At 40.5% G+C, this 17,342-nt stretch overlaps 1 protein-coding gene across 1 annotated transcript in view; it reads left to right on the top strand.

Moving 5' to 3' along the window:
* esrrga (estrogen-related receptor gamma a) overlaps positions 1-17,342 on the top strand; it is a gene marked incomplete in the record, with an annotated part of 76,502 nt that overhangs the window by 20,234 nt on the left and 38,926 nt on the right. Inside the window, 2 exon segments of the mRNA XM_035652059.1 lie at positions 7,019-7,443; positions 13,954-14,070. Coding sequence (XP_035507952.1) covers positions 7,019-7,443; positions 13,954-14,070 — 542 coding nt within the window.

The raw sequence follows: 17,342 nt of genomic DNA, 5'->3' as shown, positions 1-17,342 counted from the left end.
AGGAGAGAGAGAGAGACATGGTGACAAAGATAGTGCCTGGCAGCAACACACTTATCAGCCACTGCTCCACAAGAAAATGACCTAAATCATCAAGATTCCCATCTGACATATACACACACACAACACACACACACACAGGGTTGCGCTGCACTGCTTAACGTTTTGCCCTGAACAAGCTCAACCTCTTCATATCTTTTCACTTAATAACTACACCAACACAGTCAGACTGCTCCAAATCTAAATCATCCTTTTATAACATGTCAGCGGAAGAACTCGAGAAGGTAAAGGAATTTCCCCTAAAATTTTGGAATATAATCACCCTTGTTATTAGAAAGAAAGAACAGACCAGAAATAAAAGAAAACAGAAGAATAAAGTGCATGAAACAGTTGAAACAACAGCACAGATATATTGATATCACCAGACTCAACATGATATTCCTGAATAGTCTGCAGTTTGGAAAGCACATAATTCTTAATCAATCGTGTTTGGCTGAGCCTGCCCTGTGTGTGCTGTCTCCCACTGTTTATCCATTCACATCTACAGAATGTGTGTGTGTGTGTGTAAACTTTATAAACCCCAGGATGCATCATAACAGCTTTAGCCCCACTAGTGTGCCTCTGTAAGTCTTACCCAATTCATTTCACACCTGTGTATGTGTTTGTAGATATCTCTGCACAGCAAAGGTGTGTTAAAACCTAGAAGGAGTCATAGTGTCTAAACACACACAGAATATAGACACACTCGCATTTCCTCTCCTCTGCCGGTCTTTACAGCCCGACAGCCCATTGGGCAGAATGTGTTTTAGCCATTATCACATTGATTGTATGTAATCAGGGGTTTATTCTGCAGCCAATGAAGTGAATTACAGGTTTCCTGCCCGACTAACACTGTAACAATTGATCTGCTCCCTGGCGTGTGTGTGTATTTGTGTGGGGTGTAAGGTGGTGTGTGTGACAGGGTGCGGATGCACGAGAAAGACAGAGAAGCAATGATGGAGTGTGTTTGTGTGTGAGAAGTAGAAACGACTAGAGAGAGATTGAAACCCAAAGAGAGCAGGAAAGAGAGGGCGAGAGAGGGCTCAGTAGGAGGGAGAGTGGTTTAGATTGACTGTCGCTGCGTGAGTTTTTATTTCTTATTTTATTCATTTTTCCCCCTGAAAACAACTATAATCATGGACACACTGTGAGTCTATGGAGCTCGGCTCCAACACACGCATTCATACAAACACACACCAACACTAAACTGCAACACACTGATTATTTTCTCTCTGTGTTTTTCTCCCTATAAACTATTCACACACTTCACACAGTGCACACGTAAAAACACAGATTCAATTACTGCTTACCCAGAAAATGACACATAAAATGATACACATGAAAGATATACTTTTTTTTTTGCATGCATGCATGCATGCATGCATACATTTTTATGTGCATTTGTTTGTGTTTTTTTTCTCTGCACCGATCCAATAACTCAGCCATCACAAAATAGAAAATGTGTTCTCGCTGTAATTCTTTAACCACAACAGCAGTAACCTGCTTATCTCGAACAAATGTGTGTGGCTAACAAGTCAAGTTTACTTGGGGTTTTTGTCCAGTGCATGTATCAAACTAACAAGCTGACAAGCAGTTCAACAACCCTGAACAGATAGGAGAGCATTGAAGAGGGAGTAAAATAGAGAGAGACATAGAGCAAAGAAAGAAAAATAAACAGAAGAGTGTGAGGGCTGAAATAGCAATTTAGTCTATTGATGAAATCGTTCTATTCATTTAACTATGGAAATGCAAATGCATTTTTTGCACAGATTCCCCTCCTTACTCCATTTTTTAATTCAATGTATTTTCTTTTCTGTATTCCATCCTTCCTTCAGTTTCCCAAAGCATTGCCGGTATCATCTAGATAGAATTGTGTAAGGGTTTCTCTCCTTTTTTTTTTTCCTTTTGCTTATTGGACTGTGTGTTCTTATCAGCATCGAGAGCACAATGCTTGGTGTGATGGAAAGGTAAGGTACAACCCATGGTAGCTACATTGTCAGCACTTCTCCCTTCTGTCTATTGCTACCACTTCTCTTTCCTCTCTCTTTTTCCTCTCTCATCTTATCCTTCTCTACTCATTTTTATCACATTTTTCATGGGAATTTGCTTTTAAACATTTTGTTAGAGCAGTGAGATGCTTCATTCTTCTACACCTGCATGAGTTTGTCAAGGTGTAGTCAAATGCATTCTGTCTGTTAACAGTCTGTCTTAACAGAAAAACATATTTTCAAAGCAGTTTTAAATAAAATGTTTACATCTCAGCTCTTCACTGTTTAATCTATTAATTCTCTTCACACAAAAAATCTATATTTTCAATCATATTTTGGTAGTTTGACCATAATTTGTATTTTTCCGTAACATTTTTCCTCACAATAATTACATTATTGTGATCTAGTGACATGACAACATCGACAGCAGGGCATCATGAGCGGTCAGACAGATTATGTACTGAGTGTCGTCTAAACCTTTGATTTGGTAGGTGAATGTTACACCCAGACTGTCCATTGTAAACATCTATTCAATTCACAGCATCTTACACCGCTCTATCTTCTTCTCTAACCTGGGGCAGGACAAAAACAGTTTGAAGTTGTTTGAGGATCAGTTTGTGTTTATGGCTGCCATCTAGCGAGGCAGTCGCACAAAGATTGTGTATCATAAAAGAGTGCGAGTGCACACTGAAACGCAGACTAAAGGAGCACACAGCGAACAGCACAGAGACACGGAGTGAGGCAGAGAGTAGTTGCTCTAATACGATGATTGTATGTTTGTCCCTGCCAGTTGTCAGTGCGCTGCATCAGCCCACCGCTCTAATGACAGCTTGTCATACTAAAGTGGCCCACCTTCCTTCACAACACACAGAAAAAAAGATTCTCCTTCTTTTTCTTTTCTTTCTTTTTGAGACATCATTCTATTACTTCTGTTGTTCTCTCTCCAAGGATCCACATATTTATCTCTCTTTCATGAGTCACCGTGCCTTCAAAAAGTGAGAAATGAAAAAAATAAATAAGAACAAAGAGGAAGAGAAAATGACAGGGATCGAGGTGGAAATGGAGACAAGGGAAGGTGGTAATCTTTCTGGTGTGTGTGTGTGTGTGTGTGTGTGTGTGTGTGTGTGTGTGTTCTCCCTCAGTAAGGGACAGGTAAATAGGCCTGTTGAATATTTGATGTCTGCAGGAACTAAACAGCCACTTTTGTCCCCTTGCTCAGGCTGGGGACAAAACAGTCTCATATCTAGTTGGTGTCACAAACACTGAATGTGTGGTCAATTTCATTGGACACTTGGACACTTATTCTGAAATATAAACCTAGGTGAATTAACTGCTATTTATTTCAAAGAGGAAAAAAAGTATATTTTGGATCAAAGTATCCACAAGTTAGCCTTCTTTTTTGTTTGATGTGGAATATGTGAAATTTAAATAAATATTTTTGTCTACTTTGGTAAGTGAATAAGTTTCTGTCTGAAATTATACCAAACATCTAAAGATTGAACTAAATAAAAAAGAAATTCTCTGAAAAAAAGAAGCTTCATACCATTTATGCAAATCAAAAAGGAAAAATCTCTTACAGTATGTGTTACAATATGATTCTGTCCCACTGAAGCGAAATCTATAGAATAGAACAAATAAAATGAAATTCAAAACCCTTTTCTGTAACAGAATTAAACAAAACTAAAGCTGATACTAAAATCTGATTACTGCTCTTCTTTGTATGTTACTGTAATCACCTCATAACACGTCTTTGAGCTCCTTGTGAAAATACAAAAAGGAGAAGAAAAACACTCAAGCCTTTTCCTCTTTATATAAATCTCTTTAAACACCTAAAAACATAAAGTATTGATAAAAAATTAGACCCAGCCCCCCTTCCCTCTCTCTCCACACTCATCTGAAGAGCAGACAGGCACAATAAGACTGCTCTTTCAGCACTGAGCCGTCGTTACATAGCGCCATAATTATACTGATAACATACATACATAAATGCATTCAACCTCTCGCTCGGCACGGCGCACTGGCTGTGATTTCTTAATCTTCTTTCCTCTTCTCTTCTCCACGCATGTCTTCTTTTTTTATTCTTTTTATTCCTCCCCCTTCGACTGCCATTATTTTTCATTTATAAGCAGAGTGAGAGAGAGAAAGAGCACATAGAAAAGACGTGAGAGTGGGAGAAAAAGAGATGTTGGGAGGGAAAGAGGGAGAGAAAGATGGAGCAAAGAGGAGAAATGGAAAGAGAGATAGATGAGAATTTGAGAGAGAGAAGGGAAAAAAAGCGCCTGAGATCTTTTGGCACTTAAACTCTTTCACTTAATGGTACTCAGAGGGATTGACGGTCGAAGGGAGGGGGCACAAAAGAGCATAAAGAGTGAAAAAGGAGAGATTAAATCATCACCATCACATCATCTACTTAAATGGGTCTACTCTCTTTTTCTGTCTCCACTGTGTTTTCTCTCCCTCTACTAGAACATAGACAACCCTGTACAATCTCTCATCATTCCATCACTCTTTCCCACATTTATTTCTTCCTTGCTCATTCTAGCACCTTATATGTTTCTGTCTCTCCTTCTGTATCCCTCCATCCTCTCTCTCCATCTCTTATTTTAACCTCCATTCCTCTTTCTTGATTTTTGTCCAAACCTTTCTCACCGTCCCCCTCATTGCAAACTGAAGGCCTACCTTAGCATCAGATAAATGGATTTATAGACATTGGTGAATACCACAAAGCCACGATTAATAGAGTCACTGAATTAGAAGGACCTGCAGGGACGGGAGGGAAGAGGTGGTGATGGGAATAAAATATATGATGAAAAGGGGGGGGGGGGGGCAAAGTATTGTACATTATAAATGTCATGTCACTTTATGAAAGGAAAAATTGACTTAAAAAAAGCAAAGAATTTCTGGTGAAGGAGCATTTTGTCTCACAGTACCTGTGTAGGTTTGGCTAAAGGAAGAGGACGGCTTGTCTTATCTTGCTGCTCATCAAACACATTAGAGCTCTGTTCCACATTAAAAACAGAACAATTCAGATGTGAAACTGCTGTGTGTCATTTGGCTGTCATAAGTCACTGAAGCCAACTCCTCAATCTCTCTTTCTCCATTCTATCTGTCTCTTGTTATGGCTATCTGTCTGTCTGCTTACCTGTTTTCCTGTCTATATCCACCCCACCCCCCACCCACACCCACACCCACCCTTCTCTCTCCAGACCGGCTCTCCTTTCTCCGTCAAGGCACTGTCTGTGTTTTATGGGTCCCTGTAGAACAGGGATCTTTTACAGGCTGACTGGACTTTAGAAGCCCCTCGTTTAGCAGCATCCTGCCTTAATTAAAAAGTCCTTTTGTGCTTTCTGCCTTTAACAATGAAGCGGGAGAGAAGGGAGGGAGAGCAGGGTTAGAGGAATAGAGAGTGGTAATGCAAAGAGGAAGAGAAAGAGAGTGGGAAGAGATAGAGGAAGAGAGAAAGGGAGAGAGAGAGAGATGGCAGTGAATAGGAAGTGATAGAGAGACAGGCAGATAGATAGTAGGTAGACAAAGGAATGGATAGAGAGATATGGACAGAGAGAAGATAGCTGTTAATTACAACTGCCATTAACAAGACACCAGTCAGCCTCCTTAGGGAGAGAAAGAAGGAAAAGCAGGAGAGGAAAGAGGGAGAAAGGAAGGGAAGCTGAATAGAGAAAGGGAGAGACAGCAGAGAAGAACAAGTGATCAGGAAAATACTGTAATACTTTGGCATTGATTAATAAAGATTTTTTTTATTTCTTTTTTCTAAGAGTTTTTTAATGGCTTCCTCCCTAAACTTCTTATATTGTAGCTGTCAGAATATGACAATGTATGAATCTGTGTGTGTGTGTGTGTGTGTGTGTGTGTGTGTGTATGTGAGCATCATGCGTGTGTGAGGCTGTCTTTGGGATGATTGAGCAGGAGAGAGGCTGCTTACTGATTACCTTCGTGTAGAACAAGCTGCTATTGACTGGAGAGTGACGGATGACCGTCGGCCCCGACCATGTGCATGTGTTTGTGTGACTGTGTGCTACTATAGATGCTTCTCTGCTACTTTATTTTACACACGGTTCCCCTAATAAACCACAATCTTTTATTTTTTCTATTTAAGTCTCTATTTTATTTCATCTGACTGTGCCAGAGGGTTTGTTACACAGAACCTCCTGGGGTGTCGTTTTTTGGAAACTGTTTGGAAAAGGGCAGGTGATTGGATGAACCATATGTCTATTACTGTCTGTTGCGAGCGAACTTAAACCAATCAGATCAATAAACCATATAACGTACTCGAACTCTTACTGAAGGCAGTCGGGAGAACAGTGGATACACCTTTTCCATAAATAAAAGCTTCCAGTGTTATTCTTTGCACGAAGAAATACTCTCCAGTTCTCGTATAACTGATGCTAGCAGTGTCTACACTAACCACCACTGTTGTTTAACAAACAGTGTCTTCTTGCTGTGTCACACATATTGCCCTCCCCCAGTACGATGCTGATTGGTGCAGTACTACCATACCAGCCAAAAACGTGTAGATAGCCTAGCAGGACGGATTCTCACATAATCTCGTGATTTTGTGATCTCTCAAGTCCAGCTGCTTCACAAGGTTATATTTTATTACCTCGTCCCTTATTTCTCCTTCTGCAGAACTCTCGATCATTTCTCTCAAGAAAAGAATAACAAATGTGATGGATGCATTGTGTGTACATGTGTGTATCAGGTTCAGTGAAAAACTATAAATCTATCATAGAAAGTGACAGTGAGGAAATACAACAACATCAGAACAAATGATTGCTATAATTGGACTTTCAAAAAATGAATTTCTTTCATTGAACATTGCCTTAACTGTATCTGTCTTTCTTCTGCCTTTCCTCCAAGGCCTCTCATGGTTTTCTGTTTTCTGTATAAATATCCATTATTTTTTTACATTTTACTCGAGACATTTTTTTGTAATACTTTCTTTCTCTGTTCTATTTGTTCCTGTCTCACTCTCTCAGGCTTCTCTGCAGAATGTCCAGTAAAGAGCGCCACCTTGAGTCCAACTGTCCGTCCTCTTATATAAAGACTGAGCCGTCTAGTCCTGCCTCCCTGACTGACAGTCTAAACCATCACTCTCCTGGTGGCTCCAGTGACGCCTCAGGCTCCTATTCGTCCACGATGAACGGCCACCCCAACGGCTTAGACTCCCCGAGCCTTTACAGCTCCAATGCAGGGCCCCTGGGTCCTGCCGGCGGCCCCGGATCAAAGCGTTATGAGGACTGTTCTTCAACTATTGGGGAAGATTCACAGATTAAGTGCGAATACATGTTGAATTCGATGCCTAAGAGGCTGTGTCTGGTGTGCGGGGACATTGCGTCAGGGTACCACTATGGAGTGGCATCCTGTGAGGCCTGCAAGGCCTTCTTCAAACGCACCATCCAAGGTTGGCTTCCATTTTGAATTTGTGTCTATAACTATCTTTCTATGTTTGTTCATCTACATTTCTGTCTGTGTTGTCTCTGACTGTATCAGGTCTACCGTCACAGGTTTGCTTTCTTCTTGTTTTTGTGGCTCTATCTATACCTTAATCTCTTAGTCAAAATAACATATTACAATAAGCTGTGGTCTATATGGTGTTAAATTGACTTGCCTACGTGCCTTAAAAACAGTCAAGAAAATGGACACATTACAGGTCTGGCTTTGGGGGACACAAGGTTCAACTCAGTCAACAAAGTTTGATGGCATTGTGAAGTGTGGCTTAAAACTGGATAAAAAGTACATTTATGACACCTTCTGGCAGACAACCACAACGCTGAAGGCGCAAGCGCAAAGGGGATATGACACCATTGACAGGCCATCAGTGAGACGCACCGTAACCTGAATAAAATTACAAGTTTCTCTGGGTTTGAACATTTTTGAGTAACATGGTGTAATGTAAGCACACAGCTCAACGAAATATATAACATACGTTTAGTGTTTACAGACATTTTAATGCAGTGATCTTACATACTTTAAAGGTCACTAGGTGAAGTTTTTTTCATATTGAACAACCTTTCACAGAAATATGACACACATAGCACCTGAAGGTAAACTATGTTCTGACACACACAAACCACACTCTTATCACACATGCACATACCTGAGCCATTACACTAGAACCAGGACATATGATAAAAGCCTCAGGCCAGATGTGAACCCAGATTTTTATATGGTACATGTATCCTCCTCTGTCTGCTAAGTAAGCCACCAGGACACCGACCACAGTCTATTTTCTTCTCTGTCCTTCACCATTTCACTTCCTGTCATACATACACATACACATACACACACTCACATATACACATCCAATCAGGTTCATGCATACACACCAACTCCCAGACACGCCCCGCTTTTACTCTCAACCTTGACCTCTTCTTTATGAACAGCTAAGAGTAATTTCCAGGTAGTGTTTGCATTCCTAGATCTAGCTGCTTATGCTTGACAGAAAGAGTGTTAGCTATAAGCCTGTTGTCTAGGAGATAATGTCGTGTCAGAGGAAAGTCAGAGGTCATGTCTGGAGGTCAGGAGTTTAGGTTAGGGGGAAGAGGAGAGAAGGGATAGAGCAGTAATCCACATGATGAGAAGAGTACCAGGAATTAGGTTTAGTAATCCTTTGCATGTCCTTTGTTAGGGCTAGAAGTAGTCCAGGAAGTGCACAGGTATTTAGGCTATCCTCTCCAGTTTTGTGGATATTCGCTTCATACTCAGCCTCTCAGCTTGATCACCATTATGTCTTTCATTTACCCTTGTAACCACAGAACAGTCTTACAGTCAACCAATTAATCGTAAAGTAAACTAATAGCAAATAGCTATAATCTGCCATTTGTTCATCGATTCACCCAGTTCAGTGTATGTAACTGAACTGAAAACACAACTAAAGCAGATAGGTACTAGACTGTTTACCTCTAAAATAGAAAAAAAAAAACTATTTTTTGTACTTCCTTTGAAATAACCAAAACCAATCCATCTCCCAGTACTTTCCAACTTCCTGTCAGTGGCTCCCAGCCCCAAGTCTAATCATTCATACTGAAGATGTCAATCTTTGAAAACAGGTCAAATATATACTTTTATTTGAGTAATTGAACACCACTTTGGTGCATTAGGTAGTATTTATGGCAGCGGAATGGTATATGTACTGTAAGGTTGACTCGAAATAAACTTACTAGGAACCGGACAGCCGCTGCAATGGTGTGGCTAACTTACATATTTTTTTGGACAACAAATGAGATACAATGGAAAATATTATTGTCTTGGGTGTCACTGGATATGGTGACAATATGAAAACCCACTATCCATATGGGAAAACAGCAAAAAGTCACAGAATGTTATATTAGGGCCACCATGGTGCTTTGAACTAGTCGGACATTATTAGCAAGTGATAAACCTTTGAAGACATGGTAGTTGAGCAATAATCTTTAATGATTTGTCCAAGTTTTTTTAAAATAACTAATAGGCCCCATCAGTCAGCAGGACAGCTCAGTCAGTATGCCACTGCAGTTACCAAGCTACCAGCCAGCCAGCCAGCCAGCCATCATCGATCCATTGAGTCAGGCAGTCAGTCAGTCAGTCATATCAGACAGGATTCATCTATCTGCCTTTCCATCCATCCACCTATCTGTCACTGCTTTCTTTTGCCTCCGATAAGCAGCTTTCCCAGTAAAGCCCCAGAGAGAGAGAGAGGGAGATGTGAAGGGCGGGGGTCGAAGTCTTACATCCACTAGATGGTCACCACTACCTAGGGATGACCTGTATGTGTTTATTATGGGATGAGATCAGAACGTGGGGCAATCCTGACAAAGAGATTGGAGCACACACATACAGAGATAAAGGCAAAGACTCACACAAACACAAACTTATAGAAGCACATTCACACAGGCACACCAACACACGGGGATAGACAGTCACACACAGGACTTTGTAATCACTCTGTGTATGGGTTTAACCCATAATTCATCTGTCGTGGTTGTAGTGTCTAATAGTTGACCAATTCCACATGTCTCATTTCATTTGGAGGGCTTGTTAAAGGTTACGTAGGTGAGGACCCAGTTACAGGTTAAATACAAGAGCCCTGCAAACATATAGATATGGTGCCATGTTGACAAAGGAGCCTCTTTGTAGTATGACCTTGAATAGATTTAAAGCAATGTTCTATCCCTCTTTCTTTCTCTCTCTCTCTCTCTCTCTCTCTCTCTCCCTCATTTTCACTCTGTTTGTAATCCTCCCTTCTACTGTAGTGGACATGATCAGGAGGTTACAGATCAGGAAGGCCAGTGTTCCAGGTTATGGGTCAAGACTTTGGCAAAGCCAGTTACAGGACTTCCACGAAAGGTTGTGACAAAATACAATAGTTTGGCAGGCAAAAGGATGGAAAGCCATATTGAAACTGGACCAGAGAGATATAAATCACAGCTATTATTTTGCATTCTTAGTCAAAATTAACATAAGTGGTTCAGGATATTTATTAATAAATTGCTACTCTTAATTAATCTACACCAGGAACTTCCCATGCTTGATTTATGAAGATAAAAAAGATCTTATCAATGCAAGGCTATTTTATGAGCAACCTTCAGTTTTTAATACCAATGTCTGTGCTACAGTATGACTGTTAATGTTGGTTTGGACGCAGACGGAGCGGTCTTGGATCCACTGGAACAAATGGGTCATGACATTATCTTTGGCTACCACGCAAGCCAAACTCATCCACAGATAGTGTGGATGTGTGTGTTAGACTGTGTGTCTGTGTGTGGGCTTGTGGGTTTGTGTTCATCCATGTAAATGAGTGCATGTTTATGTGTATGTCTGTGCACATATGCCTGTGTTTATGCACAGTTGTGTGTTAGTGTGTGTATCTTGGCTGGAAAGCAGGGCCAGCCTCAGATGGGCAGTGGCAGACATATTGGTATGTTTCAACCCATTAGCCAATAAAACCGCAGGTAATCACCAAAAAAACACCTCCAGCTGGACAGGGAGGAGAGCATGGGGTGGGAGAAGAGATGAGAGGAGAAAAGAAGAGAGAAGAGGAGAAGAGGTGTGTACACCGGTTTGGATAAAAAACAAGTTGAAACAAGGAATTAGAGAAAGAGGGGAGAAGGGGGAGGGTGGACTGGGCACATGGATGTAGGAAGGAATTAGTGGTATGAGTGTGTGTGTGTGTGTGTGTATATGTGTGTCGCAGCATGGAGGAAGTGGCTCTGGCAGCTGCTGTTTCCGTGGCGTCAGTCCAGCGACACCTGACAACCTGCATCTATCACTCCCTTATTGAGAGAGAGGGATAAAGGGGAGTGAGGAGGAGGGCAAAGCGTGGGAGAGGGAGGGACAGGGAGATAAAATGGGAGGAGGACAGCAAGAGGGACGAAGAAAGGTGGATGAGAACAGGAAAGAGGAAGATGAGAAAGATGATAGTGAACAGTGCTGTGGAAATGGTAGGTGAGGCAATCAAACAAAGGAGTCTATATGATAGTTCTCATACTGCCCTAAAGAAAAAAAAACAATTCCAAAAATAATTGAACTAATTAAAATATACATATACCTATTTGCATGTTCGCATATGTTTATGTAGAATGGAAAGGGGTGTCTTGGTGAATCACTGGGCTAAAAGTGTGGCACGAAACTCTTGTGTTAGATTTGAATTTGGCCCAGAAACCTTGTTAGCTTTGTTACCTCTCTCACCCACTACCTATACACCTATACACCTACCTTTTATGTTGTTCTCCAGTTAAAACTATCTAATAAAAAGCTAAGGTAGCAAGAAAAGAAAACGAATGGGAGGAAGAACTTACGGTCAAGACAAAGTTAAGGGTGTAACTTCAGGAAAGGTAAAAACTGTTCAAAGAGTACTGCAAGCAAAAACACACACTAACATTCATATTATACAGTCAGTACAGTGGTGGTACAATTGTCATGCAGCAAGTGGACGTACACACACATCGCAAAGGAGATTGCAGGGGATTTGAGGCCCTCATAGATCTCCCTTACTACCGTTGACGCACACACACACACACACACGCACAGGTACAAACTCACACGTTATACATTGGATCCCGCTCTGCTCTAAGCCCACCCCAGTGCACAATAATACACATGAAGACAGAAATAAAGACACATACACACACACGTGAACAGAGAGCTATGACATTCTGATTTAAACCCTTCTTTCCCTTCAGGATGAATATGCCTGTGTCTGAGAATACAAAAGAAGCTGTAATCTAAGCCTACAGTACTTGCCTCCTTTCTGTATATGTACAGTCTGTAATATCTAGTACATTTGATCCCAATGTAATACTTTAATTAACCAAAAATATGAGTTATCATTATTGCCTATTGACACAGACGTCCACAGTAGCACTCAGCGTGTGTAGGTGCAGTTTTTGTTTGCAGCCTTAGTGCTACCAGCCCTGTAAGTGGCTCATTATCCATTTAGCAGCACTTGTCTGTCTAGCCCTGCACCAACAAGGCCTTTTACTGACCACCACATTAACCCATGCAGATTTTGTGTCATTAGTACATTTAGCCCTATTGCTAGATAAGTGTCCCTCTTAATTGCTAAATTAATCTGCTCCTTCTGTATGTAAAGGTTGGGTGTAAGCTAACCAGTCCCATTAGTGGTGTCCATTAGACTGTAAGGGTCTTCTCAGCGTTTAGCATGTTTAGCCCTTACTTTAACTAACAAGACCGATTAATGAGCATCTTGTTACCCATTATGTGTTTGTGCATTTAGCCTTTTCCCAAGCTAACTAGCCCCCTTAATCAGCCCAGTAATGAGAAAACATCCTCTCTGCAGCAGCAGTCAATAGTAATCACTGTTTACTCTGTTTCAGTGGGAGATGCATTGGCTTGCTGGGGTACTGTAGTTGTCAGGTGGGCACGGGAGGAAGGCAACAGAGGGTTTTCCTATTTCACATCTCAACACAGTTCATACTATAGATAAATAAACCTTCCTGAACAAAGAAGAGCAATTCTGTAACAGTCCAACTGTCCTAACAAATCCATAACTGTGTTTTTGCTTTAGAACATAGTGGAAGCTAATTACTAAGTGGAGGAAATGAGCAGAACTTTAGGAAAGTGAAGCTGAGAATGAGAAAACAAAACAACAAAAAAAACAGGGAGAGGAAAACAGAAGGCACAGTACATCGTTAGAAATAGGTCTCATTTAAACAGTAAATACAGAGAATTTAAAAATAGCAACGACAAAGGACAGTATAGAACTAGATGATGTAGAAAGATATGGATAAAGTATGGTAGAAGAAAAAAGGAACAAAAGAAAGATATTGTTAAATAAACAGCAAAGAGAAAAGAAATAGCGAGGCAGTTGACAATTCAAGCCAGGTAAAAGTGTTGTTAGCCTCTAACACACTCCAGATGTTGCTTTTGTTGGCAAGGGTTGTGAAGTTAATAGACTTACATCGGCTAATAATCTTAACCTCAGCTCCACACCTGGGTGTTACCACGAGTGAACTGCAGCTAGTCACGCAACCTCAGCTTGCTCTACCATGACACATGCACATATATACCCATGTAACACACGCCCATTAGATATATATATATCCACACAAATACACTGTTTTCTATGCCAGTTTTTAAACAGAGTGATAACTTTATGAGGTCACAATGCCAGGGCCATCTTAAAGTCAAAGGTCAATACCAAGGTAGCGGAGCCAATTTTCATAAAAGTTTATTTTATTGTGTACATGTGTCTGTGTCTGTCTTTAACCATTTTTCCTCTTTGTCCATTGATTAATCTAAATAAAAACATTGCTCGTTGTACTTTATTTTCTGTGTTTTTCTTCCTATTTCTTTGTGCAGCAGGATGTGCAGAGTACTGGTGTATAACTGGTTGTCTTCCCGGCGGTCTGTTGATGTGTCTATCTAAAATGAAACCTTTGTTTCTGTGTTCCTCCAACATGTCTACATACAGGCAACATTGAGTACAGCTGTCCAGCCACCAACGAGTGTGAGATCACTAAGAGGAGACGCAAGTCATGCCAGGCCTGCCGCTTCATGAAGTGTCTGACTGTGGGCATGCTGAGGGAGGGTAAGGGAAAAGGTCTCTTCCTTATCTTTCTCTGTTAACTGTGCTACATGTAGCATTTTAAAGCCTATTAAATATTTTTATTTATTTTGTTAATAGATAATAAGGTTAGCCACTGCTACCAGCCTCAACAAAGCATTTTGCACCATGTGCCACTGCAGTACAGTCTTCCACAAGTCATCTACCAGATTGATTTATGGCTCCTAGAGATACTGTTTTAGAGAATAAAACATTAAAAATGGCTTCAGTTTCACTTCACATGGTGATGTAAATATAAAAACTATGGAAAAAAAAATGGAAAAAAACTTTTAACTCTAATTATTTAATACATCTGTATGTATCAAATAAATACATACAGATGACCAGTAAGGGGAATGTGGCCCTAAGTTTCGATACAAGTTACAACCAGTGCCATAAATACTGGCCAGTTGTCTGTTCAAACATGGTGTCACTGGTTTATGGTAAAGTATAATGATTATTTATTGATGTGGAACAATGCTACATGTAACACTTCTAAGAAATTGTTAATAGTCATTTTATATACAGTAAAGTGATCTATTTCTATTTTAATAATGTCCCTCTTGTTGACTTCTCATTTCCATGTCCATCTTACCACTTTCAGTCTTTTTTTACCCTTGTGTTCATAGCTGTTTCCTTCACATATGATGTTCACTTTTCACTTCCACATACACAAGTTACATGCAATAGTTTCTGAGGGAATGTGGACACACAGAGACCCACTTCCAGACAGTGTTTTACCTAAATGAGATAAACATAGAAATTACAAATTGCACCATTCACACTCAGCAGTTGTTCAGTGGTGAAGAAAGGTAAAAAAAAGAGATATTATCTGCCCCCACACTACTTTGATTAAATACACTCACTCTCTCATTTTCACACTCCCTCGTTGCCTCTGCCTCTTTCTCTCCCTCTCGTCTGCCCACCTCTGACCTTTCTACTCCCACTGCACTTCCAACGATGAAAGGAGGGAGAGGAGTGGTGAGGGACGAAGAGGAGGGCCGATAGAGAGAGAGAGAGATGCATAGGGGGAGGGGTAAGTTGGGAGAAAGCTAGGGGGAGGGAGGGGGGAGGGGAGGGAGAGAGAAGAGATTGATTTATAGGAGCAGAGGAGAGGGACCAGGGGAGGATGAGAGGCAGGGGGAGGATGGTTGAATGAAGCAGAAAGTGTGTGAGCGAGAGAAAGGAGAAGAGAGGAGGGTCAAGGTTGTAATTGATGGGAGACCTGGCCTACGCCCCCTTCCTTACAGTGGTCAGGGAGCGTGCCTCTGCCGACGCCTGCCAGCCCTCCCTCCATCCATTCCTGTCTTCATCTCTCCCTCCAATTCTCCCACTCAGTATTATTGTACTGTTTCTGTTGCGTCTCTTATGCCGTCATCCATCCATTCTCCTCTTCACTCGCTGTTCTTTCCATCTTGCCGGGACGATGACACTCATCCATACCTGCAGCTTTTCACCCACTCAAACATTATTATGTGAAAGAACATCAGTTGTATTAAAAAAAAAAACATACACATTTTATTAACCCAACAAGCTGTTGGTAAAAATATTGTATGAGTGGACAATTTAACATGCCATGTGTCACATTTCCCGCCATGGCTACAAGTAAATGATAAAAAAAACATATACCGCATCAATTTAACCCCTAAAACCTATAACAAAACAGCATGTTAACAAATTTTCCTCACAAAATGACAATTACATATAAATATAACTTAATCTACAGTAAAACTTTCAATAATCTTTCAATAATCTTAATTCTAACATTGTGACTAAAACTAATATTTGATAAGAAAAATCTAAATAATATGGAGCTTATCTTTAAAATATTCTTCATCCCCATTTTGCAAAATGTTTTAAAAGGGTACACAACAAGAAAACCTCAGAGCTTCACACACACACAATTCATATCACTGCCTCCAACAGCCCCAGTTTAACTTCACTATAAAAGCATTCTCATCTCTCTCTGTCTCTCTCTCTCTCTCTGCACACACACACTCCCAACAAGCTGCTGTCGTAGCGTTTGCTGTCTCCCAGTTGATCTGACATAGGCAGAACCTATGTCTCATCTCCTGTTCTGTCCCACGCATGTGTGTGTGGCCAAAAATACACACACACACATGTAAGTGCATGTATTATTGGCAGCTCCAACAGTCTCACAGTTCACACAGCTCAGACTGCATCCTCCTAGACACAGAAACCACATTGCCCTTGTCGATAAATTCCAGATAAAGCCATCATTTGCAAGGGACTATTTTTAGTGATCATTTCCTTTTAAATACATTTTACCTATATTTTGTTTAGCAGTGTCTGAACAAGAGAGGTAGACATGGTATTGATTTTAACTCTTAGGGATGTGATTTGTCAACTAAGCCAATAAGAGAGCAGAACTATAGCTGCCTTTTGCTGCCGTTCTTTCCGTGCTCCACACACATACACAAGGCCTACATATATATATATACATCAACATGACAGACCACAGCCACCCCATTTGTTGTGCTGTGTGTGAATTTAATACAAGGGGTCCAGCTCTACATATGAATAAAGGTCATTTGGAGAATTGATACACCAATTTTCTTATATATTTTCTTTTTGAACTGGGAAATTTGGAAAAGATCAATCACTAATAAAAAAGGGGGTTAAATGTATAACTTCACCTTTGCATTATGCTGCATAGGATATCATTTTATGATATATAATTTATTGTCCTTTTTAAAAAAACAGCTATCTTTATTGTAAAAATGAACCAACTAACCCAAATCCATTATAATGCACTGGTGTCATCAGAAGGGTCTTAACTAAACTGCAACATTACTAATAAAGAACATCTAGTCTGGAAATTACATTTGTTTTTCCTTAAAACCTCATGTCATCCTTAAGAATATCTGTGCCTTCCAAGCAAAGAAGGTGAGGTAGTTAAAGAGATGTATGTTTTACACTGGACTAATAACAACATGCATCTTTAGAAATACCAATGTACAGAATGACATTGTTCTACTGAATGGTTAAACATTTTATTACTGTTCCCCAACGATCCTTCGCACACACAACATTTAAGAACATCGCTGTCATGCTTCCCTTCTGGGCGTATGCATGGATGCAGCAGAATTGCATAGATTTTAATGGTAAGTGGCTAGATCAGTTAGCATCAGAGCTAAATGTGGTTGTCAGGGGCTAGCTCACGGGAGAAAGGTTAAGATAAAGTGGTAAGCGTGGAGTGGGAGTGGGGTGGAGGACATGGAGTAGAGAGAGAGAGA

This window comes from Morone saxatilis, unplaced genomic scaffold, assembly GCF_004916995.1.
Source record: "Morone saxatilis isolate NCDOM2014 unplaced genomic scaffold, NCSU_SB_2.0 Contig11, whole genome shotgun sequence".
In the NCBI taxonomy this organism is placed as follows: Eukaryota; Metazoa; Chordata; class Actinopteri; family Moronidae; genus Morone; species Morone saxatilis.
This window is presented reverse-complemented; position numbering and strand designations above follow the sequence as displayed.